This window comes from Callionymus lyra, chromosome 1, assembly GCF_982586985.1.
Source record: "Callionymus lyra chromosome 1, fCalLyr1.hap1.1, whole genome shotgun sequence".
Lineage (NCBI taxonomy): Eukaryota > Metazoa > Chordata > Actinopteri > Syngnathiformes > Callionymidae > Callionymus > Callionymus lyra.
The window spans coordinates 31,933,685-31,951,712 of NC_141818.1; the positions used below are offsets into that span (position 1 = coordinate 31,933,685).

At 42.9% G+C, this 18,028-nt stretch overlaps 1 protein-coding gene across 1 annotated transcript; it reads left to right on the forward strand.

Moving 5' to 3' along the window:
- The first annotated feature begins 1,025 nt into the window (after positions 1 to 1,025).
- Positions 1,026 to 17,705, forward strand: LOC148089033 (hexokinase-1-like). Its single transcript, XM_087802300.1, has 18 exons — positions 1,026 to 1,256; positions 3,435 to 3,597; positions 8,232 to 8,380; positions 8,910 to 9,029; positions 9,113 to 9,208; positions 9,269 to 9,368; positions 10,366 to 10,549; positions 10,626 to 10,781; positions 10,858 to 11,091; positions 11,172 to 11,476; positions 11,683 to 11,831; positions 11,906 to 12,025; positions 12,281 to 12,376; positions 14,654 to 14,753; positions 15,064 to 15,247; positions 15,318 to 15,473; positions 16,448 to 16,681; positions 16,745 to 17,705. Exons 1-18 carry the CDS (start codon positions 1,194 to 1,196, stop codon positions 16,893 to 16,895), a joined length of 2,760 nt encoding a protein of 919 aa, XP_087658426.1. The 5' UTR covers positions 1,026 to 1,193; the 3' UTR covers positions 16,896 to 17,705.
- The last annotated feature ends 323 nt before the right edge of the window (positions 17,706 to 18,028 follow it).

Genomic DNA, 18,028 nt, shown 5'->3' on the forward strand with positions numbered 1-18,028 from the left:
GAAAATATAGATCTACTTCTTCTTCCTACTAAAATGTAAGATAACTTGATAGACATATTAGGAATATTCACATTTGAATGAGAAACATCTTAAGACGTTTTATTTGTTCAGGCTTTTCCTTGATTTTCTGGAACGCCTGTTGTGTAATCAGTTTTATCTTGACCTTTAAAGTATATACTTTATTGAATATTGTTTTGATTGTTTCAGCGCTTTGTGACCCTGGTCTGGAAAAGCGCTATACAAATAAAAATGACTTACTTACTTACTAATTGTTGAAAACGTAGGTCTACTTCTTCTTCCTACTAAAATGTAAGATAACTTGATGGACATATTAGGAATATTCACATTTGAATGACATGTAGTTAACGTGTTAGGGGTGAAGGACACACACTGTTGATAGCACAGAAAGTACTGGAACAAAAACATTAAAGAAGAATAAAAGGCCATATTTGACTTTGTTTTTGACTTATTTTAGCTTCTCTAAGAGAATAGTAATGTTCTACTGCACTTTAGAGTCTATTATCTAAAAAGTAGATCACTCAGCTAGAGTGGGTCTAATGTTAGTTGAAGGTCAAAACGAAAAAAGTGGATTAGATCATTCTGGAGCGTCGTCATCCAGGAGAGACTCAGTGAGGCGCTGGGCTAGACAAGTGTTATGGAGCAGATCTTTTTAATCGGTGTAAAGTAAATGTTGCACACACACGTCACTGCCGTCATCACCCTGACATCTCACAGTCGTGTCGTGACACACAAACCGAGACTCTCTCCCGGTGCTGCAGCAGGAAGTCGCTGCCCGCCCCGCCCTGGCTGCCCTGGCAACGTGTGAGACGTGCGGGACCCGAGGGGGGGGAGGGAGAGGAAAGGGGGGGCTTTACTACTTCCTCCTTGTGCGTGCGCGTGAGAAGTTCACGTCCTCGGCTCAGCCAATCACAGCGCGGAGCGGGGGCTGAGCGCGCGGATCCACCAGTCCCGGTACGAGCCGCCGCTCAGAGGGGAGGAGACAAAGGGCAGACCCGGCCTCCGAGTGTCGCAGACCAGCCGGCTCTCCTGCTCCACACCGCGACTCCGAGCTCCCGCGACTCTCTCTCTCGGCTGCAGGGTCACCAGGACTGAGAGGACTGAGAGGACCCGCACCAGCGACCCGCTCTCCCGCACACGCACACGCGCACGGACCCAGCCAGCGCCCGCGCAGGATGATCGCCGCGCAGCTCCTGGCCTACTACTTCACCGAGCTGAAGGATGACCAGCTCAAGAAGGTGAGGATCGACGGCGGGCACCGTGTTTTCCCAGCGTGCCAGGGCAGGAGGGAGGGGTTGGGATTGAGCCCCCCACGGGAGAGAGGACGAGGGTGTGGAGGGAGGCTCGCTATCAGGGGGCCCGGACCGGGTGTCCTTGAGCAGGGCAGGATGGTGCGGATCCAGAACGGTCCAGAGGTGGAGGAGGATCATGCTGTCACGATGAAGGGGTGAACAGAGACCCTTCAACAGGTGGACCCGAGGGTTCCGACCCTCGAGATGAAGTGCTACTAAGAATGTATTGGCAAGAGTTTGTATATATGATATGTATCACGATACATGTGTGACGATATGATATATTGCGATACAGTCAACAATAATAATATATTGTTTCTTGCAAAGAAAAACACTTTCTCTGGCTTTTATAACAAAGAATAATCAAATACTTTCTCGAATTAAATGGAAAGTGCTTCTAAAAATATGAACAAAAAATGTAAACTTATACAATGAATGTCCTCTTGACCTTTTAAAGTATGTATTTAAACTGTTTATTATGTTTGATTGTTGGACCCTGGTGCTTTACAAATAATAATGACTTACTTACAATTTGTTCAGGCTTTTACTTGATTTTCTAGAACTCCTGTTGTATTATCAGTTGTATCTTGCCCTTTAAAGTATATACTTTATTGAGTATTGTTTTGATTGTTTAAACGCTTTGTGACCCTGGTCTGGAAAAGCGCTATACAAATAAAAATTACTTACTTACTTACTTACTTACTTACTTACTTACAATGAAGTGTATTAACCGCCTCAAAACAACCTGGAGCAACATGCAATATCCAGTATCTGTCGGTGTGTAATCTACTAACTTTAAACTTTCGTTTTGAAGACAAAATGAGTCCAAACATCAGCTTGACTCTGGTGTTTCCTTTCACCGGTTTTGTTGTTACTTTGGCAAGAAGGAAATGACGAGTGTTGCCAACTAGTGGCCAGAGGTTTAGTTGCAACACACACATGAATAAACGCTGTAAATATTTGAGTGTTAGTTGTAAAATAAAGCTACATTTTTATTTTATTTTTATTATTTGCCTTACTTATTTTTACGATTAATTATTAGTTTAGCTAAACATTTAAAAAAGTAATTTTTATGAAAGTATTAGAATCTGAAAATGTTATTGCCAATGTTGTAAAAGAGCACATTATTTGTTTTGTGGTTTCGGTGCAGAATAAAAGAATGAGATAAGACAATGCAACAATAAAATAAGAAATAGCAAAACAGAACCTATAGGCAGCCATTCTGCACGCCTAGTCTAAATGATTTTGTTGTGCGATAAGAATCTGCTTTTCTTTGACTTAGTAGTAAAAAATAATAACTGGGATGATTAACGTGACAAAAGTCATTATTTGAATTTTAAACATCTATTTATCTCCATCTTGCAAATCATCCTAACCTTTGTGTAGCCAGACGACAAACTATTGATAGATAAGGTTGTCCATAGGTGTGAGTGTGTGTGTGAAAGGTTGTGTGTGTCTTTGTGTGTCCTTAAAACGCTGGCTGGAAATTAACTAAATATTGCCATATATATATATAATGCCAAAAAATAAAATTGGGAACCTCCTTACCAACCAGGTCAAAACCCTTGAATTAAACAATTAAAATAACCGTCTTCATCAAGATTGTTGTTTGATAACAGACACGTGTTTAAATCCTAATTAAAGCAAAATTCTGTTTTAAAAACTGCTGGTTTGACTTTAAAGTAAAAAAAAAAAACATCACAACAATGTCTTCTTTTTTTGTCCAGTTATGTAATGTGTAAAAAATAACAACGGCCTATCACCAAAGTAGTTCTTGTCAAGGAGCTGCTGCTGGCTGACATGGAAGAAGTTCTGCGTTTGATCTCTGAGTGTGAGTCAGCGATTGATAAAAAAAACTCTGCTGGGGACTCATTAACATTGTGGAATTCTGTCAGTTATTAAAAACCTGTCGCTCTGGCTACATCGTCATCGTACTGTTTGTTCAGGTCGCAGCCCGTTTGGGAAGTTAGTCATGTGACTTCTAGTGTGGGTCACGTGATGGAAAACTCAAGCATGGAGTATTTTATTTTGAAAGACTTCCACCCCAGTGTCATTTCAACACGTTGTACGAGGCGCGTATTCGTATTTGTATTTATGCTCACATGATGTCTCTTTTCACCTCAGATCGACAAGTACTTGTACTCCATGCGATTCTCTGACGAGACGCTGAAGGACATCATGAACCGTTTCCGGAAGGAGATGGATTACGGCCTTTGCAATGACACCAACCCCACCGCCACGGTCAAGATGCTGCCCACCTTCGTCAGATCCATCCCCGACGGTTCAGGTAAGGAAGCTCAAAGACCCCTGTGGGCAACACGACCCATGTCAGACCTCCTCCCCGTGCTAGTGCTCCAAGGCAAAATAGCCTCAGTTGAGAATATACACAAGGATCGTGGCACTCCAGGTCCTGGTATACCGGTGCATGGTTGGAAAGTGCAGTCGAATAGTTTGCCTACAAAAATGTATAATCATATCCATTCCTCTGGAGGTTTCTGTTAGGTTTTTATTCATCGTGGAAATGAACAAAATCAACCCAAAATCAGATTCTGATCCACGAACTCAGAGCCCGAGCTGGGGTGTAAGGCTGGATCAGATCACTGATGGAAGGTCTGACCATGAATAGATCTGAAACTAAGAACCAGAATTTAAAATTTGATCATGAAAGAAACTGACAGCCAATGCAGAATTTTAAAGCTCAGGGAAATGTGAGTTCTTCTACTAGAGCGGGTCAGAATTCTCGCTGCAGAGTTTTATTATAACTGCAGGTCCTATGGCAGGATATTTCTGCTTAGAGGGAAGTCTTGTCTTGATCTTTTGATTAACGGAACTCAAATTGTGGTAATGGTGTATCAAGCAACAATGAACTAGGTCTTTCATGAGCCCTATGGTGTCTTATTTTTTTTAAGAACCCCTCTGGTCCTCTTTGGAAAGACCTACAAGCCCCAAAACCAAAGACTCGTGCAACAGTTACTGCTCAATCTTTGGTGAGGGTTTAGGTTCATACTTCTACTGGGTCAGTGCAACCAGTGAGCGCTCATGTATGTTATATTTAAGTCTTCCTAAATACTGATACAAGTCAAGCCTCTGGAACAATCGGTCCTAATCATGGACCCTCTGGAGCTCCAGAGCGGGGGCTGGCGTCTGACTCTCTGAAAATGTGCTGAGGTGTTGAAATGTGGTCTGCTGCGACTCGCAAGCCCTCTTTGTGCTCCGGATTTGGCTTTTGTTTTAGTTGCTCTGAGGGAGGGCTCGATCACACTGCTCTAATTTAACGGCCATCATCACACCTGCTGGAACAGAGGTTTCAGACCTGATGTTGTGTCACAGCGGGTCTTCTGTTCTCCACTCAAGTCCTCTGAAGGATTGTTCCGTGTCATCGTGTCACCTGGTCCCAGTTCGAGCTATTCCTGGACACGTTGACAGAATCTGATCTGATGGATTCTATGCTTATCATCCGTTCTTATCCACAAGTTAACGCTACTTCCTAGTAACGGCAGGACTTGCTTTAAAGCATGATGTGTCGACCTGTTAAACCTGGTCTTCAATTGAAGCGACTCCATTGTGATGCTTAAAGATTTACTTCTGTAGTGACTCAGATATGCCAGTGCTGTGTCTCAAATCGCATACTAGCGTACTTAAAGTTAGTATTTTTAGTGCGTAAGTGCGTCTCAATTCTTAGTATGCGAAATTTAGTGCGCCATGCACACTAAATTGGCGTACTAAAACGCCCACAAAACTGAGTACTATCCACCCTTAACGGCCGCCATCTTAGTGACATTGTAAACGGAAGTTACGTCATATATATATGCATATATATTCATATACTTACAGGTGCATTTTGTAAGTATATGCAGCAGTAGAAGGAACAGACGTCTTCGGTGCTGATACCAGCCTAAATATCTCGCGAATATTTCGATTCTCATATTACCAGCAGGTGTCGGCGATAGCGTTCAAACAGTTGGTTGCAACATCGTTAAATAGAAGTAGAAGAAGAAGCTGTCATGTGATTTCCGGTTAGTGCGTAGCGGCAGTGTTTGATTTGAGACATACTATCTGTGGAGAATTTGCGTACTAGTTAGTATGTACACTATCCTGATGCATACTAACTTCTAGTATACTAAGAGAAGTATGCGATTTGAGACACAGCACAGGTGTATTGTGGGTAATCTTCAGCGTTTCCAGTCATCTGAGTGTAAGCTCAGCCAATCATGTAGTACCTTGTTATTTCAGTTCAACCCAGTCCAAGAATACTGCTTTTGAAACCCATTCAAGAATCTAAATGTCTCATACTTGCTCCTGTTTTATCCTGTTTCATTCTAATCACTGGAACTATCTGAAACACAAACGTGGTTCCTATGCTGTTGTCATCAATTGCTCCACCAGTGTTTGTACATGAACGAGTCAAGGTGACTGACTTTCTAAAGCAGGAACTCTGCACACACTGTTCTTGAGTCACAGGTATGATGTGAGTCACTGAATCGGATTTGTAAACTACTAGGGGTTGTGTTTTGTAGACGATCTGAAGATACAATACGCATCACCATACTGAGGAAATGAAATAATACATTGTGATATATCGCAAAACTTTCGCATCAAGGATATAAGTGTAGTACCTGGTCTGGAAAAGCACTCTACAAATATAAATTACTTACTAACTTACTTATATTTGAATCCAAAATATGTACAATCGTCAGCTTTAAAAGCTGATAGATTCAACTGTATCCTCTCGTCCACGGTCATCGCCAGGATCTCATGGGATTTCATGGTTTCTTGAGCTGCGGAGGAAGTGATGGATGCTGCCATCTAGTGACCAAAACTTTAATTGCTATCCAAAAATTAACAAATTCAAATATTTGCATGTGAATTGGAAATAAAAAATACACAATTTATTGACCTCTAAACCCCAAATGAATCAACTTAACTCTTGATTAAAATATAATGGAAAAGATTATCGCGAAATGTATATTTACCAACACACCTAACATCTACAAAATCGTGCCCCCTAGTGGACACCATTAGCAGACGTACAACTTTTGAAATGAGTCCTTGTCCGTGTTCTTGAGATAAAGCTAAAGTCATGTAGCGGACGCTGTGTAAATGTCAACATACACACACAGGAATAACAATCCCATGTCCCGACAAGAGACGGGGCGAGAGGGGGGGTCTCTTCTTGCTGGCTTTAAAAATAGCAGCTGGACGTCTACATGAGGTCAGAGGAAAGGTCAGTGCAAACGCTCTCACTGAACTATGCCTGTCGTACGAGGAAACAAGCAGACTTTTCAAGTATTAGAAGGAGACGTTCAAGGTCAGAGTCGTGAAAACCTATAACGGTGCGAGCAGTGGTAATGACCGTTAAAATCACCTTTTCCTGCTACAACTTTGGACAAAAGTTAGAAAATAAGTAATTTATTAAATAATTTAGTTTGAGAAAGGCAGAGAAAAACTATTTCATACAAAAGTTACTTCGCAAAAAAAGCTTAAAGAAGAAAAATGGTTGGATAGAACATTTGAAGCAAAATTGATAAACGAGAGGTTCATATAAAAACTAAGAGAAGTATACAGGATAAAAAACAACAACTCTATTGAAAGTAAAATATAGTAAGTAAAGTAAAGGTTCTTTCTATAGCGCCTTTCTAGACCAGAGTCACAATTTAAGTTAAAGGTGATGAAAGTCTCCATGACAGCCAATTAAAAGAGCTTTTATAATATTTTTATGATTTTTTTATTTTCTTTTATTATCTCCTTATTGTGTAAATCCAAAGTTCACAAAATGTGTCAAACATATAGTTCACATATTAATAGATAAAACAAAAAGTAAAATATTTTTTAGCCATAAACAGTAGTCAAGGTGCAACACAGTACATACATGAGGTGAAGGAGTTTAAAATAAAATCACACAGGAGCAGAAGCTCATTCCTGACGGGTCAGGGTCAGAAATAACGGGTGACCGTGAGACAGCAGTGCGGCCGATACCTGCCTGGGATCAGATTGCCACCTCAGAAGTTCGATCAGAGGATTGTGTGTGTGTGTTCAGATCTTCTACTGAACGACAACAGACTCAGAAGTGGACACTTTTGTGACCCTTCGAAATATAGTCCCTCTCTTTAAAATCATAGTCGGGGAAACTACACGCCCTGGTGGTCCACAATGACTATTACACTTAAACTGCTGATTTTTTTATTTGATAGTTATTTACAATATTTTTACGAATAATAATTTTAAAAGTGTTTTAACCAATTAATATATAATATGATGATTTCGTTTGGATATTTCAACTAATCTTTTTATTTTGAAAAATTAACAATTTTAACAATTTTCGAACATTTTTTTTTTTACCGAAAAGTAAATTAAATAATTACATACTTTTTATCAGTGAATTATTTTTAAATTAATTAAAGTAGTGTAGGAAAAAAAACATGGATTTTACCGAATGTTTGTGCATATATGTTAAAGCAGCTCTATGCAATTTTAAGTCGAGCGACGCCAATGGACTAATGTGGTAGTGTTTAGCTCGACGGGAGACCACATTTCCCATGAGCACTCGCTAAACAAAAGTTGCCATGTCCCGATTTGCAGTAGCTGGACGAATTTTCTGTTTCCAGACTTCTATTGTCTGAAATAAGAATGGATACTGATGAGGTAATGAATCAGATTGTGGATAATGAAATTTAATAAAATCACACAAAACACCTCAAGTCACGGTAGATGAGTCATTCAACTAGTTTTAAGCTGAATGTCAAAGTTATTTTAGTACAAAAATATGAAGGTACCAAAAACTACCCAGTGCTGCTTTAATTGAATGAGGTGATTGACGTGGAATATGATAGTAAAAGTCATGATAGTAACTTCACTTCCTCACACTCCCAACAGGGTCACAAACCACACAACTAAATTGTGTTTCATTTTTCTAAACGACAGAAAAAGGCGACTTCATCGCTCTGGATCTCGGGGGGTCTAACTTCCGCATCCTCCGCGTGAAGGTGACGCAGGACAAGAAGCAGCCAGTCCAGATGGAGAGCCAGGTCTACGAGACCCCCGATGACATCATCCACGGCAGCGGCACTCAAGTGAGTCCCTCTCCTGACCGAAGCGAACAGACGAGGTGGTCCAGCTGTGCAGCCACTCTGACGTCACATGACCCGACAGAAGCGTATCAAAACAGCCGGCGCTCGCGTTGTAACTCGACCGGCGAAACACTGGCGGCACAGAAGAGACAGACGCTGGATAATGAAAAGACGACAGCTGCGGAGAAAGAGTCGTAACCTGAGAGCTGAACGGATCTTTTTAACGATCGCGGGCCCTCGCAGCAGACAATCGCACACGTCAACAAGAGACATAAACACACTGAGAGCAACGAGTCCACAAACAATGACAAAATGAAAGAAAGCAAAGTGAATTCAACAACAAATAACCAAGAATCTCTCTACACAACAAGTACACAATGAATCCCATATAAAAAAGTGTGTTACTCAACACCAATAATGTTCAAACAATAAAACATTTTCAAAGTGTAATGAACTGTAACAAGACAGTTGATTACGAACTATACGATCCAAGTGGATTTGTCGTCAATAACTTGATGTTGTGTGTCATCAGCTGTTCGACCACGTGGCAGATTGTCTCGGGGACTTCATGGAGAAGCAGAAGATCAAAGACAAGAAGCTTCCCGTGGGATTTACCTTCTCGTTTCCGTGCGGACAGAGCAAGCTGGACGAGGTTCGAGTGTTTTCTCTGGCGAGACGCTAACGTCTCAACAGTGTAGACTAACAAAACCGCTGAACTGTGTGCTTGCTCTACAGGCGGTTTTGGTGACCTGGACGAAGAAGTTCAAGGCCAGCGGTGTGGAGGGGATGGACGTGGTGAAGCTGCTCAACAAAGCCATCAAGAAACGAGGGGTGAGTTCCACGTTTTCCCCCCTCGACTCAATCCATTTGAAATGTTCAAATTCTCTTCAGGACTACGAAGCCGACATCATGGCGGTGGTGAACGACACCACCGGCACCATGATGACCTGCGGCTTCGATGACCAGCGCTGCGAAGTGGGCATCATCATAGGTGAGGGTTTGAAAAATACACTGTTGTGAAGTCAATCACAGAGTCGTACCCGCGGCACCAAAATATACTGAATTGATGAATACTAAACAGAGCAAAATACCAACTGTATCAAATATTTGATAAAATATGGATTAAAATATATATATTTATATTGGATGTTAAGTGGATGCAAGTTTTATTCAATTCTAAATTACGTTGTTTTAAAGAAAAAGACGAGGGTTCGACTATTTAGCTGCATCACATTAAGATTTGAACAACAATCATGTTAAAACAACTACACAGGGCTTGAACCCGTTGGGATCTGAACATGAATCCATAAATTATAATAAAGGATTTCAATGATTACATTTTCCTTATCATGTGTCTGGGGCGTACTTTGGTTCTGGTTCCTGAACCAATAGCAGTTTTACAAGATTAACTAACAAAAAGCAAATGACATTACACGTATCCTAAATATTTAGTGGAAACAAGAGACAAAACAATTTGTAGATTCACTGGTTTTTACTTAGAAGATTTTTCTTCTACTTGTGTTTTCTTGGGAATAAGGTATATGAAAGAAACTCTGAGGCTGATGATGCTTGAACACAGTTTAAAAGCATCTCACTCTGGATTCACACTGGCTGGTCACTTCACATCCGGGTCAGAGGCTAATGTGAAGAGAGGATCAACGTAATCGTAAAGATTAGTCAGTCATTAACTAACCCCCATCAGGCTACTTGTTTAACTAGCCGACATAATAAACCCATAAAAGAAAGCTACACAGTAATAAGTTGGCATCACGTCGATATTTTGGTCCAACCACGAAGAGCTGGATGATGTAGCTGGGGAGAGGAAAGTCTGGGCCTCCCTGCTGAAGCTGCTGCCCCCACGACCCCAACCCGGATAACCTTTGTCATCAGTATAGCAGTACGCTATAGGTCTTTGTGGTCTTTGTGCCCTCAGCCTTATTGTTGCGATCCTTTAGCTTCAGGAGTCATGCAGGTTTTCCTCCTTATAGGTACAGGAACCAACGCCTGCTATATGGAGGAATTGCGCCATATAGACCTGGTGGAAGGGGACGAGGGCCGGATGTGCATCAACACAGAGTGGGGGGCGTTTGGTGACGACGGGTCAATCGAGGATATCCGCACGGAGTTCGACCGTGAGATCGATCGAGGCTCCATCAACCCCGGGAAGCAGTTGTGAGTGTTTTCCTCAAATCCTTGGCACTCCATTGACTCTCGTCAGGTACTCAGGGTCTGATTTCTTCGTTTCCAGGTTTGAGAAGATGGCCAGTGGGATGTACATGGGAGAGTTAGTGCGACTTATCCTGGTCAAGATGGCCAAAGAGGGTCTACTGTTTGAGGGGCGGATCACCCCTGAACTCCTCACGAAAGGGAAGATTGAAACTAAACATGTTTCTGCCATCGAGAAGTGAGTGACACCCTCTTGGTTGAAGCTCCGAGGCAGCTTACCTTTCTCAAGCATTTACATGAAATACTTCTTTCAGGACCAAAGAAGGCCTAAAGAAATGTATGGAAATCCTGACAAGGCTCGGCGTGGAGCCCTCTGACGAAGACTGTCTAGCTGTTCAACACGTGTGCACCATCGTATCCTTTCGCTCCGCAAACCTTATTGCATCCACGCTGGGCGCCATCCTTTCTCGTCTGAAGGACAACAAAGGAGTCGCACGTCTCCGCACCACAGTGGGCATCGATGGGTCTCTGTACAAGATGCACCCCCAGTGAGTAGATCACGAACCTCCTCAGTTCAATTTTGAGTCCAATAGAAATGCAAATGTATCCCATGGCATCTTCTGAACAGGTATGCTCGCCGCCTGCACAAGACGGTGCGCCGCCTCGTCCCCGACTCGGACGTACGCTTCCTGCTGTCTGAGAGCGGGAGTGCGAAAGGCGCTGCCATGGTAACGGCGGTGGCGTACCGACTGACGGAACAGGCGCGACAGATCCAGCAGACGATGGCGGAGTTCCGGCTGAGCCAAGCGCAGCTGCTGGAGGTGAAGAAACGGATGCGAGAAGAGATTGAAAGAGGCCTGAGGAAGGACTCGCACCAGGAGGCCACGGTGAAAATGTTGCCCACCTTTGTACGCAGTACACCTGATGGCTCAGGTACTTACAACGTGTATTTCACAACAGTACTGCATTACAAGTTGCAAGAACACAGGCATGTTTGGATGTCTTCAAGGACACCGTAATAGCAAGTTTCCAGGTTTAAAGAGCAGATTTTAGGGCGACAATAAGATTCTGATCTAGAACCTTACTATGGGAAACTAACACTAATCAGTAAAACTATGCATTATTATCCAAAACTACAGAGAACGGAGATTTCCTGGCCCTGGATCTGGGAGGGACTAACTTCCGCGTGCTACTGGTAAAGATTCGGAGCGGGAAAAAAAGATCAGTGGAGATGCACAACAAAATCTACGCCATTCCCATAGAAGTCATGCAGGGAACGGGAGAGGAGGTGAAACACTTTCACAGGTCTAGATGTCCTGCTTTTGAATGTCCATCTCTTCACGATATCAAATTGTTCTCCAGCTGTTCGACCACATTGTTCACTGCATCTCCGACTTCCTGGACTACATGGGAATGAAAAGCGCTCGCCTCCCGCTGGGCTTCACCTTCTCCTTCCCCTGCCACCAGACAAGCCTGGACGCGGTACGTTCTTGACGCACCCGCCTTCATCTGCACCATGTAGACCTGGTCGTGTAGATCTTGTAGATCTGATCCATTCTAAAATGACAATACTTTTTACAGAAATCTGTGTATGCAAGTTGATTACTTCATTGCACCCAATCTCAATCTGTGTCAGTTCACATTGAGAGAAATGTATTCAGTGTTCCAGTTGCTTCTGCTTGAAGAAACAGGGTGTGCATATGGAGGTGACCTTAAACCTTCTCTATGACCCAACAGGGAACCCTGGTGACATGGACCAAAGGCTTTAAAGCTACAGACTGTGAGGGCGAAGACGTGGTGGAACTTCTCAGGGATGCCATCAAAAGGAAAGAGGTAAATCCGATACAATTTCAACCTTAATCCTACCCCAACATACCGGCGATAATGTCTGCTGGAGTGTGCTGTTCTTATGTTCTTATGCTCTTGAAGAGTTCCTCTGCATGGCTTGGTTTCCCTCTACAGTCTGATCACGAGTATGTCATTGGTATTGGATGTAGCATCTAGTTGTGCATGTGATCTCATTATGAGAGGAATGATTCAGGCCAACAAATAGCTCAGATTTTCTCAAGAACAGTTTGCAGGATTTGATATTACGGATGCTTTTCACAAGGTCTGCGGATTATCTTAAGATACACAAGTGTGAATTATTCAAGTCTCTGGCAGTCACAGGAGTAGAACTCCTGTAGCTATAATTCCCCAAGTCGCCTGTGAAATGAGGCTTTCAACCGTCTATTTAGATATAACTAGCCATATATGTTTTTTTTTCATTGTGGCCTTTAATTGAATAAAATACTTATAAAGGTTGAGAGAAGACAAACTGACGTGTGGATAGAATGTTCAGTTCGATAACATCTACCGGTCAAAACGCAACACTTCACAAACTCGGTCTATAGACATTATTTTACATGATTTATAGGCATGTTAAGTGATTCTAGCGATTATTCTGATGTTATATGTTCATTTCACAGAAACAACAGGAAGCCTGATTTGCATAGATAGTACAGATCCACGTTTGCTACTTTTGAATAATTTTCTTATTTAATTTTTTTTTAAATATATGTATTTTTATTTTTATGCTTTGGTGGTAAACAGGCAGACAACCTTTGCCCATCACTGCCACAACATGCATGTGTTTTTCATTCAAAGAAGCAGTGCATTGTGGGTTACATACAGCTCTGAAGGGGACATCGATGTTCACTCGATCCCTTTGTCCTCGAGGGATATTTTCCAAAGTTCACTTCGGCTGTTCTGAGAATCGGAACGACCCTTAAGATGGCGGCGGGGATTCCCCCGGGGGGCGCTGCTGAGGGCAAGTGAGCGAGGGCACATGAATCGAGTATTGAAAACTGTACGTTTTTGATTGTTATATTCTACTCCCACCTACATTCTCTTGCTCTCTAAGAAGGTCTGGTTTGAAAGATATCAACATTTTAGGGCCAGATAAACTTTTACCTGGTAAGATTGTTCAGGGAACAGGAAGTTAATGTTCCACTAGTTTTTATTGTAAAGAACCCAAAGCACGAATAAAAGTGTCTTCAGATGTTTCTTGAAGGAGTCAGTAGATCATCAAACACAGAGGGATAGGAAGATCGTTCCAAAAGGAGCAACAGCCTGGAAGGATTTCTCTCCTCTGGTCCTGAACTGTGTTCAGGAACCATCAGTAGATTCTGATCCACAGACCTCAGAGCTCGAGCTGGGGTGTTAGTCTGGATCAGATCACGGATGGAAGGTCTGACCATGAATAGTTCTGAAAGTAAGAATGGATCCTGAAAGAAACTGGCAGCCAGTGAAGAGTTTTAAGGATAAGGGAAATGTAAGTTCTTCTACTAGAGCCGGTCAGAATTCTGAGTTTTGTATGAACTGCACTGAACTTGTTTAGACACAATAATAAACTGTTACAATAGTCTAAACGAGAAGACACAAACACATGGATTACAAGCTCTATAAGCGTCTATTTGTAACAGAAAAAGTGTGGCGAATGTAAAAATGTATTGTTTTCCATCATGTGTGGCTTTCAGGCACCACTACAATCCAAACACTTTTTCTCTTACAAACTGACCCTGGGCCATCAGAGAAGGGAAAGGTTATGTGGCCCTCACAGGCAAAATGTGGAAACCCTTGCACCCTCAGTTAAAGGTAGAGAGAGATTTCTTGGCTTCTCCACCTACTATCAGCTAATATTAAAACCTTTCAGTGACATCAAAGATGTTTCGAGCGAGTTCTGATCTGACTCTCGTCTTTCTAGATGGAGAACCCGGTGAGTAGACAAGGAGAATATCTAACAGACGGGTGGTTTTGGTAACCGTGGCGGCATGTTTCCAGGGGTGTCTGCGGTGTGAGGATTTTTAACTGGATGCTCTTCGGGTGTTGGGAAAACCGCAACCTTTTTATGTTGTGTTGCATTGGCAGGTGACGCACGAACGGAGGGGTTAAAAGTTCAAGGCGTATGAAACTGTTGTGTACATTTAAAAGATGACTTTAACTCTACGGTCTACGGCTGAAACAGCCACTGGTGCTTTTGCACGCTATAACAAGACGCATGGTTTTATCTGGCGGATGAATAAATCACTTAATACATCTAAATGCATTTTACCCTTCTGCACCTGCCAGGAGTTTGAGTTGGATGTGGTGGCGATCGTCAATGACACCGTGGGAACAATGATGACCTGTGCGTACGAGGAGCCCACCTGTGAGGTGGGGCTGATCGCAGGTGAGTTTTGGGCTCAATTTCCTTGGGCGATATTTCATTTTTTTTTATGAATGTCACAAAGTTTTTTCATGTTTAATTTATCCTTGTAGCAGTTTGGCTTGTATTATCACTGCAAGGTCATCAGTTTGAAACCAAATGAGGACCTTCAGTAAAGTTTATGGCTCTAGAAGCTAAAAACCTACTTGTAACGCCAAATGTGGAAACATTGAACGATAAGTTGTAACACAGAGGTTATATTTTCTATATGATTCGAAAGCTTTCGTTACGTAGTATTCTCTGGCTCAACAATCGAGAATATGTCTTCACTCAGGGACGGGCAGCAACGCCTGCTACATGGAGGAGTTGAAGAACATCGAGATCATCGACGGCATCGAAGGACGCATGTGTGTCAACATGGAGTGGGGGGCGTTCGGAGACAACGGATGTCTGGATGACATCAGGACCAAGTATGACCAGGCGGTGGACGAGAACTCGCTCAACGAAGGGAAACAAAGGTCCGGTGAAGCCCCAGTCGAGACTGCGTGGCTCAGAAATGGTGACGATTGGTCACTTCTGCGTCCTCAGATATGAGAAGATGTGCAGCGGCATGTATCTGGGCGAGATCGTCAGACAGATTCTGCTCGACCTGACCAAGCGTGGCTTCCTGTTCAGGGGACAGATATCGGAGACGCTGAAGACCAGAGGCATATTCGAGACAAAGTTCCTGTCACAGATTGAGAGGCAAGTCCTACTTTTTCCCCCTCACACAAATACTTGTTGTATTTCCCAGAAGAAAAGTAAAAGGGTAATCCAGGTATTTAATTTGAACTTGTACTGCTGCATCAGACGTACTCAGAGTATAGTATCCATTCAATATTGACTAGGGACAATTATTGATTTATACCTTAAACCAGTCATTTTTCACAATGAAGTATATGCGTCCGAGCTACAATATTATGATTTAATTATCCATTTCTCTAATTCTACATTCAAATGATATGATAGTTTGTGGGATCGTCCACATGTTCAAGAAGAGATCAGTGTCAGTCTATGATTGTTACCCATGGAAAGTATTGATTTATCACAATCTTAAATTTGCCTTTTAAATGAGCTGAAACCTATTATCTGGGTGATAATCTAAAACTTGTTATAAACGATAATTTGATGAATAAAATAATGAACTAGAAACAATGAATAAATTAATGAATGACAAATTCGCAATTTAAACAGTACAGAGCATGACCCTGATCATTAAGGATTATGAGGCAGGCGGAGCGAAGCTGACCCCGTCTGAAATCTTGGCGAAGGAGAGGTTACGAGTGTGGAGTCCATTATGACCTAACAATGGCTTCACTCCTCCTTCAGCCAGTTTGTAGGAGGTGGAGACTTCCTGGATTGATGACAGGCGGTGACAAACCTTGATGTTTGACCATAGCTAAGTGGGTGTGGTTATGGTAAACGAGATTTTGCCTTTCAGTGGGCGGGGCTTAAGATAATTAACTAATCTAATATGCAATATTAAAGAGACACTTACATCAACAGTTAGTCCTTTAAGTGCACCTGAAACAAAACATAGTTTGAGGCTCACTCAACGCACCTATTGAGGTGAAGCGAGACAGAAGTGGACGTCGGCTTCTGGCGACAGCTGCGAGGTATCGGGTGACTCCTGACTGCTGCTGCTGGCTGACCTCTGACCTTCGCCTCCCTCTCCGCAGCGACCGTCTGGCGCTGCTGCAGGTCCGAGCCATCCTGCAACAGCTGGGTCTGGACAGCACCTGTGACGACAGCATCATCGTCAAGGAGGTCTGCGGCACCGTGTCGCGGCGCGCCGCTCAGATCTGCGGCGCCGGGATGGCCGCCGTGGTGGACAAGATCCGAGAGAACAGGAAACTGGAGCACCTGGTGGTGACCGTGGGCGTGGACGGGACGCTCTACAAGCTGCACCCACAGTAAGACGCGAGGAACATTCACGGTGACCAGACAGAAAACGCTCACTTGGAATCTCTCCACAGCTTCTCCAGGATCTTCCAGCAGACGGTGAAGGAGCTGGCTCCCAAATGCGAAGTCAACTTCCTGCTCTCGGAGGACGGCAGCGGCAAAGGCGCCGCCCTGATCACGGCGGTGGGCTGTCGTCAGAGAGAGATGGAGGCGCAGCAGCACTGAGCCCGACCCGCCCGCCGCTCCACAGTGACCTTCATCACCATTCTGTCCGCCGACCCGTGCAGCCGTGACTCCACCCTCCACCCCACCCACGCCTAACCTGACGTATTTATTTATGCTGCACCCATTTATTATTTACGTGTTTGTACATTTGGCTAGCTTGTCAATATCCGATTGAACCGTAGGTGTGCAATATGTGTGAACTTTTATTTTTATATTCAGGGCAGATATATAATAAAGATGTATTTATAGAGTGGAGGCCACTATTAGGGTTTTGCAAACTCGAGAACAACTGCACTTTACTGACGGAGCTAAGGACTGGCGATGAGCTTTGATTCCGGCTCAGTTAGGAAGGGCTTTCAAGAGTCACGGCTGCGACATCCGGTCCACTACTAACCCCTTTTGTGTCGCAGTAACTCACAGTCTGTGTTCCAGCAGTGGTGGTCCTCCAGAGCAGTGGTTCTCAACTAGATTCACAACCTGAAAAAATACTTTAACCTTTTTCAAGAAAGCACTGATTCACATCTTAGCAACATTTTTAAATTATGATTTACCGCACAAGATTTCAGATTCCAAGTTTCTTATCCCGGCATGACACTAGTTTTTAAATACCAACTGATATGTCACTTAATGTTTATGTTGATGTTGGGGGGCCGAGGGGGGTCCTCCACCCAGTCCAGTTGAGAACCACTTCCCAAAAGAGAGGACCGAGAGAGTGTTTCCGTGTCCTGTTGTGTATACGAGTTTGGTGTAGTGACCACAACCTCTTCTGCTCACTGTTTGTGCTTCAAATAAATGTGTACAAAAGGTGGAGACCACGAGAGCGTTTGTGTGCATCAGTGGTTCTGCATGCCTTACATTTAGACGACTACAGATGTGTCGGTAGAAGAGTAAGTAAGTAAGTAGCTTATATTTAAAGAGCGCTTTTCCAGACCAGGGTCACAAAGCCCTTAAACAATCAAAACAATATTAAATAAAATATATACTTAAAAGGTCCAGATAACACAGAGAACAACACAGTGAACTCCTTAAATTATATTTTGTTGTTGAGAAAATCCTGCAGTCGCTGCTTTATTTAAATTCTGTTCGGGAATAAAAAACAAATTATTCTCCCAGATATTCCTTTTTTAAATACA